At 32.2% G+C, this 17,058-nt stretch overlaps 1 protein-coding gene across 3 annotated transcripts; it reads left to right on the top strand.

The window, feature by feature from the left end:
- The first annotated feature begins 7,121 nt into the window (after positions 1-7,121).
- On the top strand, positions 7,122-15,196 carry LOC107948355 (ethylene-insensitive protein 2). Of its 3 annotated transcripts, none has more exons than XM_016882863.2 (9): positions 7,122-7,522; positions 8,291-8,592; positions 8,725-9,072; positions 9,417-9,503; positions 9,613-9,723; positions 9,802-10,014; positions 10,498-10,674; positions 10,804-13,479; positions 13,984-15,196. In XM_016882863.2, exons 3-9 carry the CDS (start codon positions 8,824-8,826, stop codon positions 14,344-14,346), a joined length of 3,876 nt encoding a protein of 1,291 aa, XP_016738352.2. In that variant the 5' UTR covers positions 7,122-7,522; positions 8,291-8,592; positions 8,725-8,823; the 3' UTR covers positions 14,347-15,196. The 3 variants fall into 3 exon arrangements, with proteins under 3 accessions (XP_016738352.2, XP_040967011.1, XP_040967010.1); XM_041111077.1 differs by having other exon boundaries at positions 7,248-7,522; positions 8,306-8,592; XM_041111076.1 differs by lacking the exon at positions 7,122-7,522 and adding an exon at positions 7,677-7,850 and having other exon boundaries at positions 8,306-9,072.
- The last annotated feature ends 1,862 nt before the right edge of the window (positions 15,197-17,058 follow it).

Here is a 17,058-nt window from a genome sequence, read left to right as displayed (position 1 = left end):
GTGTTGGGAATGGCTTGATTTTAGGTTAATTTATGTCTACACGGGCGTGTGACTCAGCTGTGTGCCACGACACGGCCATGTGTCATCTGAGGGTCTTTTGTATGTAAGTCAGTGAGTTACACGGCCGTGCGACCCTAGTTTGAAGGTTACACAGCCTGAGACACGGACGTGTTTCTCAACTGTGTGAGGCACACGGCCGTGTGACCCATGTTTCCAAATTTTTGTAACTTTTTCTTAGACTTTTCAAATGTTTTCAATTTAGTCCTAAATTGTTTCTAAGGTATTTCTAGGATTTCAAGGGCTCAATTTAGGGACAATATGCATGTGAATGATGGATTTATAATATGTTTATGATAGTATATGAAATGTATGTTTACATGTTCTGTTTGTATGGTAATGTTACGTAACCCTAAATCGACGGTAGGTACAGGTTAAAGGTATTACAGATTTAACATTGGCGTGATGTTGTGTTTGTTGAATACAAGTCACTCATTTTCAATGGTACTAAGCACTTTGTTCCTCCACCTCCTTGTCCGAGTGTTGTAGGTTGTCGTTGGATATTTAAAACCAAAAGACAAGCAAATGTGACAATTGAGAGGTATAAGGCTCGTTTAGTTGCCCAGGGTTGCCACCAACGTCCAAAGATTGATTTTGAATATACTTTCAGTCCAGTGATTAAGCCCACAACCATTCAATTTTTATTGTCCATTGTTATTGCTCGTCAACGGTCCATTAGTCAAGTTGATATCTTAAATGCATTCTTACATGGAAAGCTTGATGAGGATGTATTCATGACACAATCGCCTGGGCTCATTGACCTTGCTTATTTAAATTATGTTTGTAGGCTTAAAAAACTGATTTATAGCTTACACATAGGCTCCGTAGGTTTGGAATCAGTGTCTCACAGATGCCTTTAACACAACTTTAATTTTTTAGATTCCAAGTCTGATGTCTCTCTCTTTTATCTCAATATTGGTTCTAACAAATTGTCCCGTCTCATTTATTTTGATGACATTATTGTGATTGGATCTAATACTTCTATTGTTGACACCTTCATTGCTCACTTGCAATCTTAGTTTGCCACGTGAAACCTTGGCAAACTTCATTACTTTCTCAGCCTTCAGGCTACTTGGAAATAAAATGGTATTATGCTCCATCAATCTAAATATATTAGACTTTTTACTTCGCTTTGGCATGTCTACTTGCAATGATGTTTCTACTTTGTCATCTCCTGTTGACAAATTAGCATTGCCTGATAGTGAAAAGTTTTGTGATGAGACCCTTTTCCGCAGCATTGTTGGTGGGTTGGAAGATTTGACATTTACACATCCCAATATTTCCTATGCGATTAATAAAGTGAGTTAGTTTATACATTCGCTTGCGGTGCATAATTGACTTGTAGTGAAGCATTACTTATGCTACTTAAAGACTACATTTAATTATGTTCTATTCTTTTCCTTTGATGGCACGCATAGTTTACATGGCTTTTGTGATCGAATTGGGCGGGTGATGTTGATTATCAGAAATTTACGACTAGATACACTATTATGAGTTGATGTCTTGATTTGTAAAGAAGAAACGTTCAATCTCACGTTGTTCTACTAAGGTTGAATATCAAGCACTAATTGCTGATATTATGAGTTGATGTGGATTTGTAATTTACTTCAAGAGAAAAGTCTACTTATATCTTCTCTTCCTCTTTTCTGATGTGGCAATATTAATGTTACATATATTGCAATTAATCATATGCTTCACAGGCGCACTAAATATAAGGTGATTGATTTTATTTTTATATGCGACTTTGTTCGCTCAAAATATGTTCAAGTGGCATACATTTCTTCTCATGATTAAAGTGTTCATATTTTGACAAAGTTGTGGCTCAAAGGTTGGTTTCAAATGTAGTGAGACATGTTTGCCACATCGGTTCAACTTGTAGGTGAATAATGAAGGGATAATATTTTTAAATATTTTTAAGCCTAGATTTTAGGTATAGTTATCTTTTACGTTGCAGTTACCTTCTATTGTTTGAACTCTATTTCTTATTATATTTGAAACTCTTTTGTATATATATTCTTTACAATAGTTAATGTTAATGAAAAATACGGAGAATTTAGTTTTTTTTTTCTCAAAAGGGCTATATACAATCATCAGAGTCCATGAAACAGAGCCCATTAAGTTGTAGATAAAAAATGTGTGAATTCAAATAAGTTAAATTTTATCCATTTATATCTCAAGTTATAGTTGGAATATAAAATTGACTCTAACATAATTAATAAATTAAAAATATGTACAACATATGTAACATTTAAACTAATTAAATCTAAATGGATGTGTTAAAATTACAAGATGTTAAATTTAGAAAAAAAAAATATAAATATTTTATTCTTAAACTATTTTAATTAAAAAAATGTGATTAAGTCTTTCAGTAAATACTAATATTCACATTTGATTAAGTTAATCAGCAACCGCATTGCCAAAAGCAATGAAATGGTTCACATGTTAATGACATCTTAAACAATTAAGATGCAATGAACCAAAGCCCTAGAGAAACAACTACGTTTTTTTCTTTCTAAAAAAAAGTGACATTAATCTCCAAAAATAGATAGAAAATAAATTTATGAATGAATTCAAAACATCCTTTCAATGGCTCCCAAAGCACAAAAAATCTGAATCTAATAAACAAACTAGATTCGTGGCAGCATAGTGGTCTGGACCCTGTTGGCTCTAATGGAGATTTTGTCTCCCTTAATATTACAGCTTTATTATTATTATTATTTTACACATTTGTTTTTGTGGATTTCAATGGTAATTACTCTGTTTAAAAAAATGGGTTCTAAGTACATCTGCTTAAATCAATTTCTCAATGTTCATTGAACTTGTTCATTTTGCTTTTTTAAATCTCGGGTGCTTCAGTTTTTGTCACATTTGTATTTTTTACGTTATACAATATTATTTCTTTTATCTTTTTTACTTTTTAATTACAGAGTTGCAGATTATGGAGAGATGTAGCTTGATGCACTGAATTTCCTTAGAGAAAAGGCCTTTTCGCTTTGCCCCTCCTTTTTTCTTGGGTCTATTACGATATTATTAATTTTTATTTAATACTTGGGAATAAGTAATAAACGAAAAGTTAGATTATATATTTTTCTTTTGTTAAAAAATAAGTAAATTAATTATTATAGTTTAGATTAAAGAGTAAATTGATCTTTTTTATTAAAAAATTCATCCATTTGTATTGTTAAAAACTAACGTAACTAAATAGTGATGTTTGGCATGTCATATGTATCTTTCATATAGAGACCAATTTCTAATACTAAAAATGGATGAAATCTTTAACAGAATGACCAATTTGCTCTTTGATTTAATATACAGTGACTAATTTACCAATTTTTCAAGTTAAGGGGCCAAAATGTAATCCTACTTTTAATACAAGGGCCTCCATGAAACTTTTACTTAAAAGCTTATGATTTATTTGATAAACTAAAAAATTAAATGCTAAAAAGAAATGTATAAAAAAATAAATACGAAAAAATTTAAGTGTTGAATTTAAGTTATAAAATTTGTTTGGTATATTTTTTAAAAATGAATTTGAAAATGAATTTGATTCAACTAAAAATTTGACATTGAATTCAAAATTTAAAACCTTATGTCCAATTTGGAATTGCGAAAAGAAACTATGTAGGTTGGGAATTATCGATTTTCGAAATTATACTTCAATTAATTTTCATTAATCAAAACTATTTTCCAAAAATAAAAAATACTACTTGCCTAAAGGAAGTAGAGCCTAAATATGTAAGTTAATAACATTTATTTCAGAAGTAGAAAAATGGAGTATGTTTGACCTTTCTAAGATAAATGTGTTTTTGGGTCATTTATTGCTTAGTACAAAGAATCTTAACTCCTGTCTTAATTCGGCTTTTGAAATTTTATTTTTTTACTAAATTTTGTCTATTGATATTTTTCAATGAAGGGTATAAACTCAGGTTGAATGTTAAAAAAATGTTAGTTTTCATACTAAAAATATCTAATAATTATGATACGATTTGTCTCCACTGTAGGAAATATTAGTTTTTTTTTAAAATATATAATTATGAAATATTATTGAAATAAATGGTTAATTTTTAATGGTAAATTTATATGATAAGAGTTTAGGATCTTTGAAAATATCTCCATCTTATTTTTTGTAATAAAAACTTGTTTGGAAATTATAATTTTTTATTTCTCATCTTTTTGTTTTTAAATAAATAGAACCCACATTATTCTTCCTAATTCTAATAGATTAATGATTATTATTTAAAATATTATTCCAGATGGCCAACTTCATAAACATGGCTGCACATGGCCATGCAAATCCAACTCATTTGTTTTCACTCCATGAATATGATTTTATATAATTCATGAAAATCATGTGTAATATATAGAGTTTTTATTCCATAGGAATGAATATTCACTTCTTCTACTAACTTAATTACTATCCATTCTTAATTTATTGAATTTTAAAAATTAGAAAATATAATTTATATAATATTCTAAATATTTTAAAATTTCAAAATAATAATTATTTCCACAACTTTAAAAGTTTTACAAAATAAAGTGTTTAAAAAATTTTTAATTTTAAAAGATTTTTGTTTTCAATTTTTGAAAATTTTAAAATACATTAAACATTTTTTATTTTTTTTCAAAATTTTGGAACTAATTATTAATCATATAAATTTTTTGAAATTTTCATTTCTTCTGAAAATTTAGAATATTTTATATTTTTTTGAATATTATACATATTTAATAATTTTTAGAATTCAACAAAATTATACATTCAAACATGGGCATGTTTTTCACAACTGAACTTTTGTTTCTTTCTTCCTTTTTTTTTTGGTCAAACTAACTGAACTTTTCTTTAGTTTTAGATTTAATTAACAAAAAACAATTAACATCACTTATCTTTCTTTTTTCTTTTTCTTTTTTTTTTATGGTGAAATAACATCACTTATCTTTATTTTCTCATTTTTGAATCTTATACAGACGAAATTGCTTCTTTTAATAGAGCTTTATCCTATAATTTATTAATGAAAATAATTAAAACAGTTATCAATTTCCTATTTTTAATAGTACAAAATTATTGTGGATTCGTATTTGTTATATTGAAAGTGTATTTTTTTTATTCCACGAGCAGTTTTAAAAGATTATTATATGTGTCAATTTTAAAATATTTATTTTTAGATATTTTACTATACCTTTATAAGACACTTGTCGACCATTAACTCTGCTTGTAGAATCTAAAAACTCTACTGGTAGTATATCAAATATTTTCCCTTAAATTGTTTCATTTATATTGAAAGAGATTAAATTATTTTTTTTAAACAATATTATTTGATGCGTTGTTAATGCATAAATATTATGCACCATCAATGAACAATAATATAATATATTATAATTAAATTAAGTAAAAATATGGAGGACTTATAAATAAATATTGATAGTTTTATTTAAGTATGATTAAACATTAAATGTAACTATTATAAAAAATTATTAATAACTCTCGAATTTAGAATCTTGGGTTTAAGGTCTAAAGTCTTGGGTTTTAATATTTATTAGTATCTTTTAAGTCCTTCACTATTTTTTATATTATTTAATGATGATGTGTTGTGATATTATTTGCCGATGGTATATGAGACTTATGCATTGAGCATCAAATATTATTCCTTAATAAATAATGTTAATTACTAGGGAAAAGTATACAAATAGTCCTCAAAACTAAGGTTAAGTTCATGCTTTTGCAACCCAACTATCAAAAGTTATATTATGATCACTTACATTATTGAATTATTAAATTTTGGTCACCTATTAGTTAACTGTTCTATTGTTATCCCTTAATGAAATAATGATGTTGTATGTTAACTCAATCACTAATAACTAATTTGATCCCAAAAGTATAATCAAAAGGTTGTTTATAAGAATATTCATAGTTGGTTAAAATTATAGGTGAATTTAGGGGGTTAGTAGGGGTCTTAATTCCTCTAAAATATAAAATTGCTATTTAAATTCTTAAATTTTTTAAAAAAATTTAAATTAGTAAAGTTAAAATTACACTTTACCCCCTAAAATTATAAAAATTCCATTTAATCCTTTAAAAATTATAAAGATATTGACTATAAAAAATTAAAATTTCATTTGCCCCTAAAAAATTATTCTAGCTTCACCCCTAGTTAAAATGAATTAGAAAACAATATTTCTTGGATATATATTTACTGATTATATACTTAGTTGTAAATCAAAAAATCTACTGGTTAAAAAGAAAATAACAAATGACAGGTACAGATTTACCATATCTACGACAAAATAACTCATCAGCCTTTTGCACATTATCTCTATATTATTTTGTCCTTCAGTGTTCACTTACACACATGCTTTTAGAGTATTATTAGGGTCTTCAACACACTTTTTCTACACTAAGATACAAAAGGAAAAGTGGATTCATTTGATTGTAACAATAATAGCAAAAGTTGTTCTATTTCGTTAAAAAAGAACTTTATAATAATTAAAATACAAAATTTTCACTTACAATCTCATCAAGTTTGATTAAAACTTTTAGAATTTATAAAATTTTAAAATTTTTGCATAATTATAATTTTAAAAATAAGTTATCAACTTTCAAGTGTTTTTTAAAGAATTTTATCATACTTTTATACTTTTGTATATTTTTTAGATTATGGTTAGAAAATATTAAAAACACTAAATAATAAAATGACGGTTTAGAGATTGAATTAATTATTAAACTTTGAGTTAATATGTCGTCTCATTATTTTGCTAAAAAAATAAGAAGTTAAGTTGATCAAATTTAATAATTTGATACCATTTATAACGTGAATGACGACATCGTAACTTTTAATAATTGTGAGACAATAACATAAACTTAACCTTAATTATCATTTTATAAAATTTACCCTAATTATTAACATAAAAGTTTATACAAATAAATAATAATCCATTAAATGTATATAAATGAAATGAGAGAAGTTGGATTAATTGTAATGCTGAAATTTGTGGGATATCCTCGAGATTTGTTGGAACTGTTTTGATGTCAATAACCTTTTAACTGTCTGTCTTTAAACTTTTTCTAGCTTTTTGTTTTGTCTTTCATCTGGACACATTTTCTTCTTCGCTTTGATTAGTATTTAGTAGTGAAAGTTTTCTTTTTTCACATATTATATATAAATAAATTTCCTCTTTTCTTCAACATGGCGTGGCATGGCTTGGAAAGAGCCCCCACACCCTTGAAAATATATTTATAATTATATATTTATCTATCTGAGATGATCATGTATCTATCCTCTTTTTTTCTCTCTTTTTCTTTTTCGCTCTCTCTCTCTCTCTCTGTTTGTGAAGAAAAATATATAAATAAAACCCAGTGGCTTGAGAAATCCCTCTTCCTGAAGATCTACTTTTGTTAATACCCAAACTTAGATAGAGATTGCAGAGAAAAGGATAGCAGATAAGCTCTTTCTGTCCCACTTTTTACCGTAAGGTAAAATCAAAAAACAATTTTTTTACTTCCCCAAAGGCCTAAACCCTAATCCAATTCTAGTCTTCTTTTTCCTTATGATTTACTTGTTTCTTCTTTTTGTTTAATTATTTTGGGTTTTTTTTTGTTTTCTTGCTTTATGCGTAATCTACCTTGGAATTTGTGCAAATTTTTTTTCCTTTTTTTTAAAGTTATTGAGCTGAATCAGATCCAGGGTCTTGATTTTTATTCATATTGGTTCCTTAGTGCTTTGTTCATTTGGGTGGGGTTTTACACTTTTGCTTGCTTTGGGATGTTTTAGGAAGATCTGAGTTTTGTTTTTAAGTCCAAGGTTTTTGTTTCGTAATTTTCGTGTGGGGGTACTTTTGGGGTTTGTGGTTTTGTATGAAGCTGTATTTTATTCTGTCTTCTGGTTGTTTATTTTGGTTTGTTTTTGTGTGCTGATCTTTATCACTATTGATTAGCATTGATGCTGAAATTTAGTTTGCAAAGTGAACTTGTGATGATGCTGAGGGCTTACACCCTTGAACTAATTCACACTATACTTTTTTCTTTTTGAATAATCTGGTTAACCGTACCGGTTTGTGAAATTTATGGTGTTCACTGTATATTGGACTCTGATGATTTTGTTTTGAAGCTTGACCAAATGGTTTAATCATGATTTATGCTAGAATTTGGTTCTGATTCGTTTTACATGTTGGTTTTGATGCTTTAATTCCTTTTTCTTGTAGTTATGTTCCAAGGCTGATGGTTTTGACTGATTTGATTCAGGTTTTGACTTTGTAGGTGCTTTCGTTGGAGGAATTTGTTTGGATTATTTGTTGTTCTACTCAGGGAGTGGAGATGGGTGTATCTGCCCTTTGATACTGATTCAAGTTATTGGTAAAAGTCCTGCGAGAGTTGGAATATTCACCAGCCCCTATATGGTTGTGGCTGAGGCTGCAATTTTGATTCTGTCAGCAGTTGCGGTGGCACTGATTCTTGGGAAGTGCATTTTAGATGCTCGCTAGTCCTGCTGTGCCAGGGCTTTTGTTTAATGTACATTCGTTTGATAGCAAGTCTTGCAGAAAATGGTCTCGACTGTTTGCTTTTTCTTGCAAAATTATGTTTAATCAAATAACTTGCTAATATCTAGCTGAATATCTTATGATGGATAGCTTCTTTCTTACGAGATTTAGTCATTGTGAACAACCATGTAATTGTAGTACTTCTTGAGCATTGGAGGTTCTGTGCTATTCTGAAGATGGAATTTGAAGCGTTGCTGCACTGTAACTAGCATATCGTCTGAATTTCTAGTTGACAAAATGGAAGCTGAGGGAGGAAATGCTAACCACCAACGAGGTGCCCTTCATCAGATGTTCCCTGTTGTTTTACCTGTTCTTCTAATATCAATTGGATATGTTGACCCTGGGAAGTGGGTTGCCACTGTTGAAGGAGGTGCACGGTTTGGTTTTGACCTGGTAGTTCCCATGCTTCTTTTTAATTGTGCTGCCATTTTGTGTCAATATCTGTCAGCTAGAATTGGTGTGGTGACTGGGCGTGGTCTTGCTCAGGTATTCTTTTCACGCTTGTGCATTTTACAAGAATAAAAAGATTAGGAATTATTCTGTTTGTAAGACAATTTCTTTGACAACCGTTATACTGATCTGTGTACTTGTAGAACTCTTATAAAGTAACAACATGATTTAGTTAAATTCTCCAATGTTGTTTAATTATTTTTCTGCCTAGATTAAAAAGCATAAGAACTCCTTTTTTACAAATGCATGCTTATTTATCTTTAATTAAGTGCTTATATATAACCAGAATGTCATGTGCAAAGGTGCTTGTGCTTATTTGTGGACTTGTGTTTTACTCTTTTCATGATACATATTTATTTCTTAATTTATGGCGATGATAGATTTGCAGCGATGAGTATGACAAGTCCACTCGTTTATTCCTTGGAGTTCAAGCAGAGCTTTCTGTGGTTGCGTTGGACCTTACCATGGTAGCTTTCTTTTCTAAACTATGATGAAAGGAAGTTATAATTCTTTTTATTTGCACTTAATTTAGTGATATTTGTTCTATTCTCATGAAAAATGTCTATATTTTCCCAGGTCCTGGGTGTCGCACATGGGATTAATCTTCTCTTCGGGGTGGATCTGTCCACTGGTGTTTTTCTAGCTGCTCTTGATGCTGTTTTATTCCCAGTTTTTGCCTCCACCTTGGTATGCTAAACTGCTTTGTTTTATTGCACAATCTCTCCCTTGCAACATCATAGCAGTCTAAACAATTTTCAACATTAGGATCACTGCAGGGCAAGTTTCCTATGCATCTATGCAGCAGGTTTCATATTGCTTTCTTATGTTTTTGGAGTGCTCCTCAGTCAACCAGAATTTTCTATTTCCATGCTTGGGATGCCAACAAAGTTGAGTGGGGAGAGTGCATTTGCCCTGATGAGTCTTCTTGGAGCAAGCATCATGCCTCACAATTTTTATCTACATTCTTCTATTGTTCAGGTATCTGCAATTGGACTTGCATATGCATCTATGTGCACGAGTCTTGTATATGGGCCTTTATATTTCAGTTTTAATGGATTGGAGACTCCTGTATTATCTGTAAATTTATTTCAACTAAGAATTTGACATTTTCTTTGTCAATACTTGGATTTTAGAAGCCTTTTTAGAATCTTTGCATGTGGATGCTGTCCTTGTAGATTCACTACAATCTGAGTCAAATGCATGTATAATTTTCCTCAATTAGTGGTCTTCTATAGTTATGACATTGTTCTCAAATATAGGGTAGGCTTATGTTCATTGCACCATGCTTAAATGTTATGGGGCATACAATTCTCGAACTGCGGGACAAATTGGTGCACCTTATATCTTTTATGCTTGCAATATCATTTGGTTTTGTTTTGTGGTCCTGCCTTTTTGCCTTTTGGAGTTCAATATTATGCTATTCATTCTCAACTCTCTGAAGTTTTGTTCTCCTGTCCACAGGAGCATCTGGGACCACCAAATACTTCTAAGAGTGCCTTATGTCACAACCATCTTTTTGCCATCTTATGCGTCTTCGGTGGAATTTATCTAGTAAATTATGTGCTGATGAATTCAGCTGCAAATGTGTTCTACAATGCTGGCCTTGTCTTGGTTACTTTTCATGATGCAATGGAGCAGGTTAATTTCTTTCGCTTTTCTGATAAGCTATTGTTTATGATGGCTTTCAAGAATCATGTTTAAATATTTCTCAACAATTGAGTTAATATGTGGATATTAATAAATTCCTTTTGGAAATGATTAAAACAGGTATTCAGGAATGGTATACTGCCCCTAGTCTTTTTGTTGGTTATGTTCTTATCTAATCAACTTACTGCATCAACCTGGAATCTTGGCGGTCAAGTTGTCTTGCATAATTTCCTTGGGCTTGACATACCGGGTTGGCTTCATCGTGCAACAATCAAAATTGTAGCAATTGTTCCATCTCTTTATTGTGTGTGGACTTCTGGACCTGAGGGGGTATACCAGATGTTTATTCTTGCGCAGGTGATGGTAGCCCTTATGTTGCCATCTTCAGTGATCCCCCTGTTTCGGGTTGCCTCATCAAGATCAATTATGGGTGTTTACAAAGTTTCTCCAATTCTGGAGTTCCTATCACTGGTAACATTCATGGGAATTCTGGGTTTAAAGATAATCTTTGTGGTAGAAATGATATTTGGGAGTAGTGATTGGGCTGGGAATTTGAGATTGAATGCTGGGATTAGCATGTCTGTTCCTTTTGTTGTTCTTCTGGCTACTGCTTGTGCATCGTTTTCTTTGATGCTTTGGCTGGCAGCTACTCCTTTAAAATCTGCCAGTTCTGAAAATAAAGCTCATGCATGGAAATGGGATATGAACAGACCTGTTTCTGAGACAGCTATAGAGAGAGAGGGAAATGAGTTAAGTGAAACTAGATATAGTGGAGAGGAACCTGCTCATATACAGGAAAGATCATTAGCACCAGAAAACTCCATTGAAAGTCATTCAGATTTATCTTTTCCAAATTATAATCTGGATTTGCCTGAGACAATCATGGAATCTGAGCAGGAAATACGTCTGACAACTGTTAATGCGAACTCTTCTAGTGGTGAATATCCTAACCCCCCATTCTGTGACACTGAGGAACCAGCATGCATACAGTTATCTTCTGCTGTAGTTGATGAGGTAACAGATGATGTGCCAGGCGCAAAAACTCTGAAGATTGAATCAATGAACTCTCTCGAGAAAACAGTGAGTTTTGAGGGAGATCTGCATATCGAAAAAGATGATGATGGAGATTCTTGGGAGCCTGAAGAGCCATCCAAACCTCCTGGAAGTATTTCCTCTTTGACCCCGGATGGCCCTCCTTCATTCAGGAGCCTCAGCGGGAAAAGTGATGATGGTGGCAATGGTATTGGAAGTCTCTCTAGATTGGCAGGATTAGGTCGTGCTGCAAGGCGTCAATTAGCTGCCATTCTTGATGAATTTTGGGGCCAATTGTATGATTTTCATGGGCAACCTACCCAAGAAGCAAAGGTGAAGAAATTAGTTGTACTATTGGGTGTTGATTCAAAACTATTAAAAGTAGATACAACTGGGAAGGACTATGGTGGGTATTTCCCTTCGGTGGGAGGAAGAGGATCTGATGCACTTAATGGTTCAAGCCTGTATGACTCTTCAAAGCATTTGAAGATGCAAAATAGTATTGATTTATCACATGGGTATCCTAGAGGATCATCATTGTGGTCAAACCAGATGCAACAATTAGATGCTTATGCTCAAAATTCTACCTGTAATGTCGTTTCTGGTGAAAGGAGGTACTTTAGTTTGCGTGCTGCGCCATCTGCTGAGGCATGGGATTATCAACCAGCTACAGTGCATGGATATCAGATTGCATCTTACCTTAATCGAATTGCTAAAGATAGAAGCTCCAATTGCTTGAATGATCAAATTGAATTACCAGCATCAGATTCTCCTGCCATGGGCCCTACAAATTATAGAGGCTCCCTGGCTTCTGCATTAAGGCAAAAATCGCAAAATGGGGTAACTCCTGCTCAGCCCCCTGGATTTGAGAATGTTGCAGTTGCTAGAAGTAGTGCACTTCAATCCGAAAGGTCTTATCATGACAAGAACTTATCTGGGATAAATGATAATTCTGGGATATCAGTCAATACAAAGAAGTATCATAGCTTACCGGACATATCTGGGCTCTCTGTTCCTCATCGAGTGTCCGAGAAGAGTGGCCAGTGGGACAGTTCCATTGGATATGGGTTGTCCATTGGTCGGACAAATTATGGAACACCCATGTATTCAAATGGTGGGTCAAGGGTAGGCGTTCCATTTTCGTTTGATGAGCTTTCTCATTTAAAGGGTTATAGAGATGCTTTGCCTTTACAGTTGGGTTCAGGTTCTGGCACTGGATCCCTTTGGTCTAGACAGCCTTTTGAGCAGTTTGGTGTAGCTGACAAAAGTCACACTGCTGGCAATGAAGCAGTTGGAAGTGGGTTGAACTCAGCAACTCGGGATACTGCTTCTGGTGTGGATTTAGAGTCCAAGCTTCTTCAATCTTTTCGACACTGTATTGTAAGGCTCTTGAAATTAGATGGGTCTGACTGGTTGTTTAGACAAAATGATGGAGCTGATGAGGAGTTAATTGATCGTGTAGCAGCAAGGGAGAGATTTCTTTATGATGCTGAAGCTAGAGAGATGAGCCAGGTTGTTCTCATTCGTGAACCTCAATACTTGTCTTCTGAAAGGAGGTATGGTTCTACACAGAAGAGTGATGAGGCAAATTTTGCCAACTTCTCAATTTCATCAGTACCTCATTGTGGGGAGGGCTGTATATGGAAAGCGGATTTGATAATAAGCTTTGGAGTGTGGTGCATTCACCGGATCCTTGATCTTTCACTGATGGAAAGCCGACCAGAGCTGTGGGGAAAATACACATATGTGCTTAATCGGCTTCAGGTATAATTGTTTCTATTTGTTTCTCATCTGATAATGCTTTGTATGCATTGCATAACTTAACTGTGATCATTATTCCTCTAGCAGTTTATCAAGGAGTGAATGTTGTTCTCAGAGTATTGTGTCATTGTTGGTTTAAGTTTTAAGTTTGTTATGTTGTTTCATCTGTTGCACTTAGTGTAAAAGATTACCCTGGCCTTGCAAAGAGTTATGTAGGTTCGGTTTTTCTGACTTCTTTCACCATTCTTTTCTCCAATCAGTGGGAATTCCTTTCATTGAATGGCATTATAAAAATTTATTCTTGCATTGTCACTTATTTGGCAATTGATTTCCTTTTGGTTTGCAAGTTTATGATGCATTAGTTGCAAAAATGTTTGCAAGTCTAATTTTAGAGAGCCTATGCCTGATATTTTGGATTTCGTTTGTTTGAGCTGAAGAATTTGTGATGCTTCTGGTGGTTTCTCCATGATTTTGATGAGATTAATAGCAATTACTCCTTGTTAACAGGGTGTGATAGATATTGCATTTTCAAAGCCTCGAACCCCAATGTCCCCGTGCTTCTGCCTTCAAATCCCCCAGGAATATCAGAAGCGGTTAAGCCCTCCTGTTTCTAATGGAATGTTGCCCCCAGCTGCAAAACCTGGCAAGGGTAAGTGCACAAATGCAGTCACGCTCTTGGATATGATTAAGGATGTTGAGATTGCTATATCGTGCCGGAAGGGTCGAACGGGTACTGCTGCTGGTGATGTAGCTTTTCCAAAGGGAAAAGAGAACTTGGCATCTGTCCTTAAACGCTACAAGCGTCGATTGTCCAGCAAAGCATCCAATGTTCCAACATCATGTACGATGTCGGCTGCTTACAGTTCATAGTTTTTGTTCCAGTTTCCTTCTGCAGGGTCACAGTTATCTAGCTGTTTGGTTTTCAATGGCAGCTCATTCATTAGACCACTTCTCACAGGACTGTGAAAACCAACTCCTCCTCCCCTCCATTTCTCTGTCTTGTGTATTCAAAGGCATTGCTGCAGTGTATGTGATATATACATAGGATAAAAGGTTTATTGGATATGTTGTAATTGCAGCAGAAAGAACTAAGAAAATGGGGTTCCAAGAAAGGTGGAAATTGATCTTATAGCAAATGGCATTTTTAGTTACTAAAGTCGGACTGTCATCCTTGGTTTAATCTGCAAAATTACATTACCTTGCATTTGCATTTTCATGCTTTGGAATTTTAACTGGTTGGATTTATAGCTCTAAGCTCAGAGAGGATTTTTACTACCTAACCAGAAGTCAACATTCAATAAATAAAAAGGGGCTAAATGACCGAGGGAGGACCTGAAAAGGCTAAAGGACAGTAGCTTTTAGCTTCATTTTTATTCATTTGTTTGCAGCTGACAGTTTTTCCAGACTCTGTTGAAAAATAGAAGACAATCAAGCTAGTTCGTTGTCTGTCAAGATCAAGATGAAGATCATGGTTGCCCTTTTTTCATTGAAATCTCTATTCCAAGATGAGGTTATGTTGTAGTGGTATCTTTTCCATTGATCTTGTTTATCTCCCTTTCATTTTATCTTCCTGAATCATCCTAGGTTTGGAGTTGCAAAAGTTTGGCTGTGTATAATACCGGTACTCTTCCACACTTTGGTTTTCTTGTTACGTCTGTCTAATATTTCATTCTCCGTGATTCTTAGTTTCCATTAAATAAGATTTTCTGGTTTTTATTTTTATCTTGTTCATAAAAGTTAGGCGTAGGAATTATCAAGAAATCAAAATATTATTTGATTTGATTTGACTTTTTTAATTTTAGATGAAGAAAATGCTCATCTGATTTGATTCCTTAGAAATCCATTAAATTAAAATTATAATATCAAAGTACTTATTTATAATCTAGAATCTATCTTTATACAAAGTAAATTGTGAAATAGTAATAAATATCCAACACCATATTTCTACTCTTATTAAATGAATTACAATTAAAATACTAGTATACTCTTATTTTATTAAGTATAAAGCTGAGGGACAATCACTTCTCTCTCTTATTTATTTACTTACTAAATAAACTACCTTATGCAACTAAAATTCTTATTTATAAATATTTAAATTGAAATTAAAATATTAGTGATTTGCTTTACAGCATCAAATGAAATTATTAAATTAAATTATCTAAATGAAAACTCTACACCATTTATTATTAAGATCAGTACGTTGTGACCCTACATGTTCTACACCTTTTCTTATTATTATACATCCATACTTTTTTTTTCAATTTGGTGAATCGAAATCACATCCATAATTTTGAAGAAAAAATGTTGATCAATCAAAGTTCAATTCCTATACTTATTTATTTAGTACATAATATATACTCATTTATTTTCATTATCTGTAGTTTATGTTTCATTTCTTGAATCAAGATTCTATTATTCTATTTATCTTATCTATTTGATTTTAGTATACAAATTGTAGATATATTTGTTTAGAGATTTATAAGGTGTATTATAAATATAGTTTCAAAAAATATAAGAATTCACTGCACAATTCGTACAACATACCGCTCAGAATACCACCAAAAAAAAAAAGAGAAGAGAAAAGAAAAAGAGAAGAATAAACTGGTTATCCACTCCATATGAGAGAGAAGGTTTGCTATTAAAAAAAAACTTGAAAACTTAAACATTTTAGTTAGTTTCTATTTTTTTTTTATTTTTTTGGAGAAATATTCTTATAACTATTAAATTAGTATCTATTTTTTTTAGAGGAGAAATATTATACAAGCCTTCGTTATATCCTAGGCATGAGTTACAAAAGGTTCCTTTTTGCATGTGGTGTACATCAAGCTTCTGTTGTTATAATGGAAAATTTAAATTAATCACAATTCAAATTCTAGGTGAATTATATAAATTTCTTATTTCTATGTAACAGTTTGATTTCTTATGGTGTCGAAAACAGTAATTCAGGGACCACAATTCTGACAATAGCGTTAGTAAATATTATCTAATAATATTTACAAGTTCATTATATTATTTTATTGATGATTGAATTGGTAAATTCGATTAGCATGTTAGAATTGAAAAATGTACGGACTAATCTGTAAGAATCAATGAATAGCTAGTCAAATGAGTTTAAAAAAAATTGTTCAAGGTCCAAAGAGGTAAATTACCACTCCTGCATGGTAGTGCCGGTTGTGCCAATGTTTAGTGGAAACATCTGTTAAGGAAATTAAGAGGTTAAGTGTTATAAGCTGGAGTGGATGGAAATAGAGTCTCATTCTCATCTTCTTTCAACAAAAACATTGTTCTCTGTAGAAGAAAGAAAAGCTATAAGCTTTCTTGATTAATCGGTTTTGCATGTAAGTGTTTCCAAAGCCTATTCTTCATGAATTTCATGTTTTTGAGATCCTTGTATTTCAATTTAGCTAACCTGCATGTCTAATTTTAAAACTGTTAAAGCTTGAAGTGTTTTCATTAATGAACTGAATGTGTTAACGTTTAGATCAAGTACCAAATCAACTCGTTGATAATAGAGGGAAAGGAAAACTCTTGGAATAGTCTCCGATATCCTGTTCTGCTACTGTACCAGGTAAGTTCATAGGG

This window comes from Gossypium hirsutum, chromosome A04 (assembly GCF_007990345.1).
Source record: "Gossypium hirsutum isolate 1008001.06 chromosome A04, Gossypium_hirsutum_v2.1, whole genome shotgun sequence".
NCBI classification, from domain to species: domain Eukaryota; kingdom Viridiplantae; phylum Streptophyta; class Magnoliopsida; order Malvales; family Malvaceae; genus Gossypium; species Gossypium hirsutum.
This window is presented reverse-complemented; position numbering and strand designations above follow the sequence as displayed.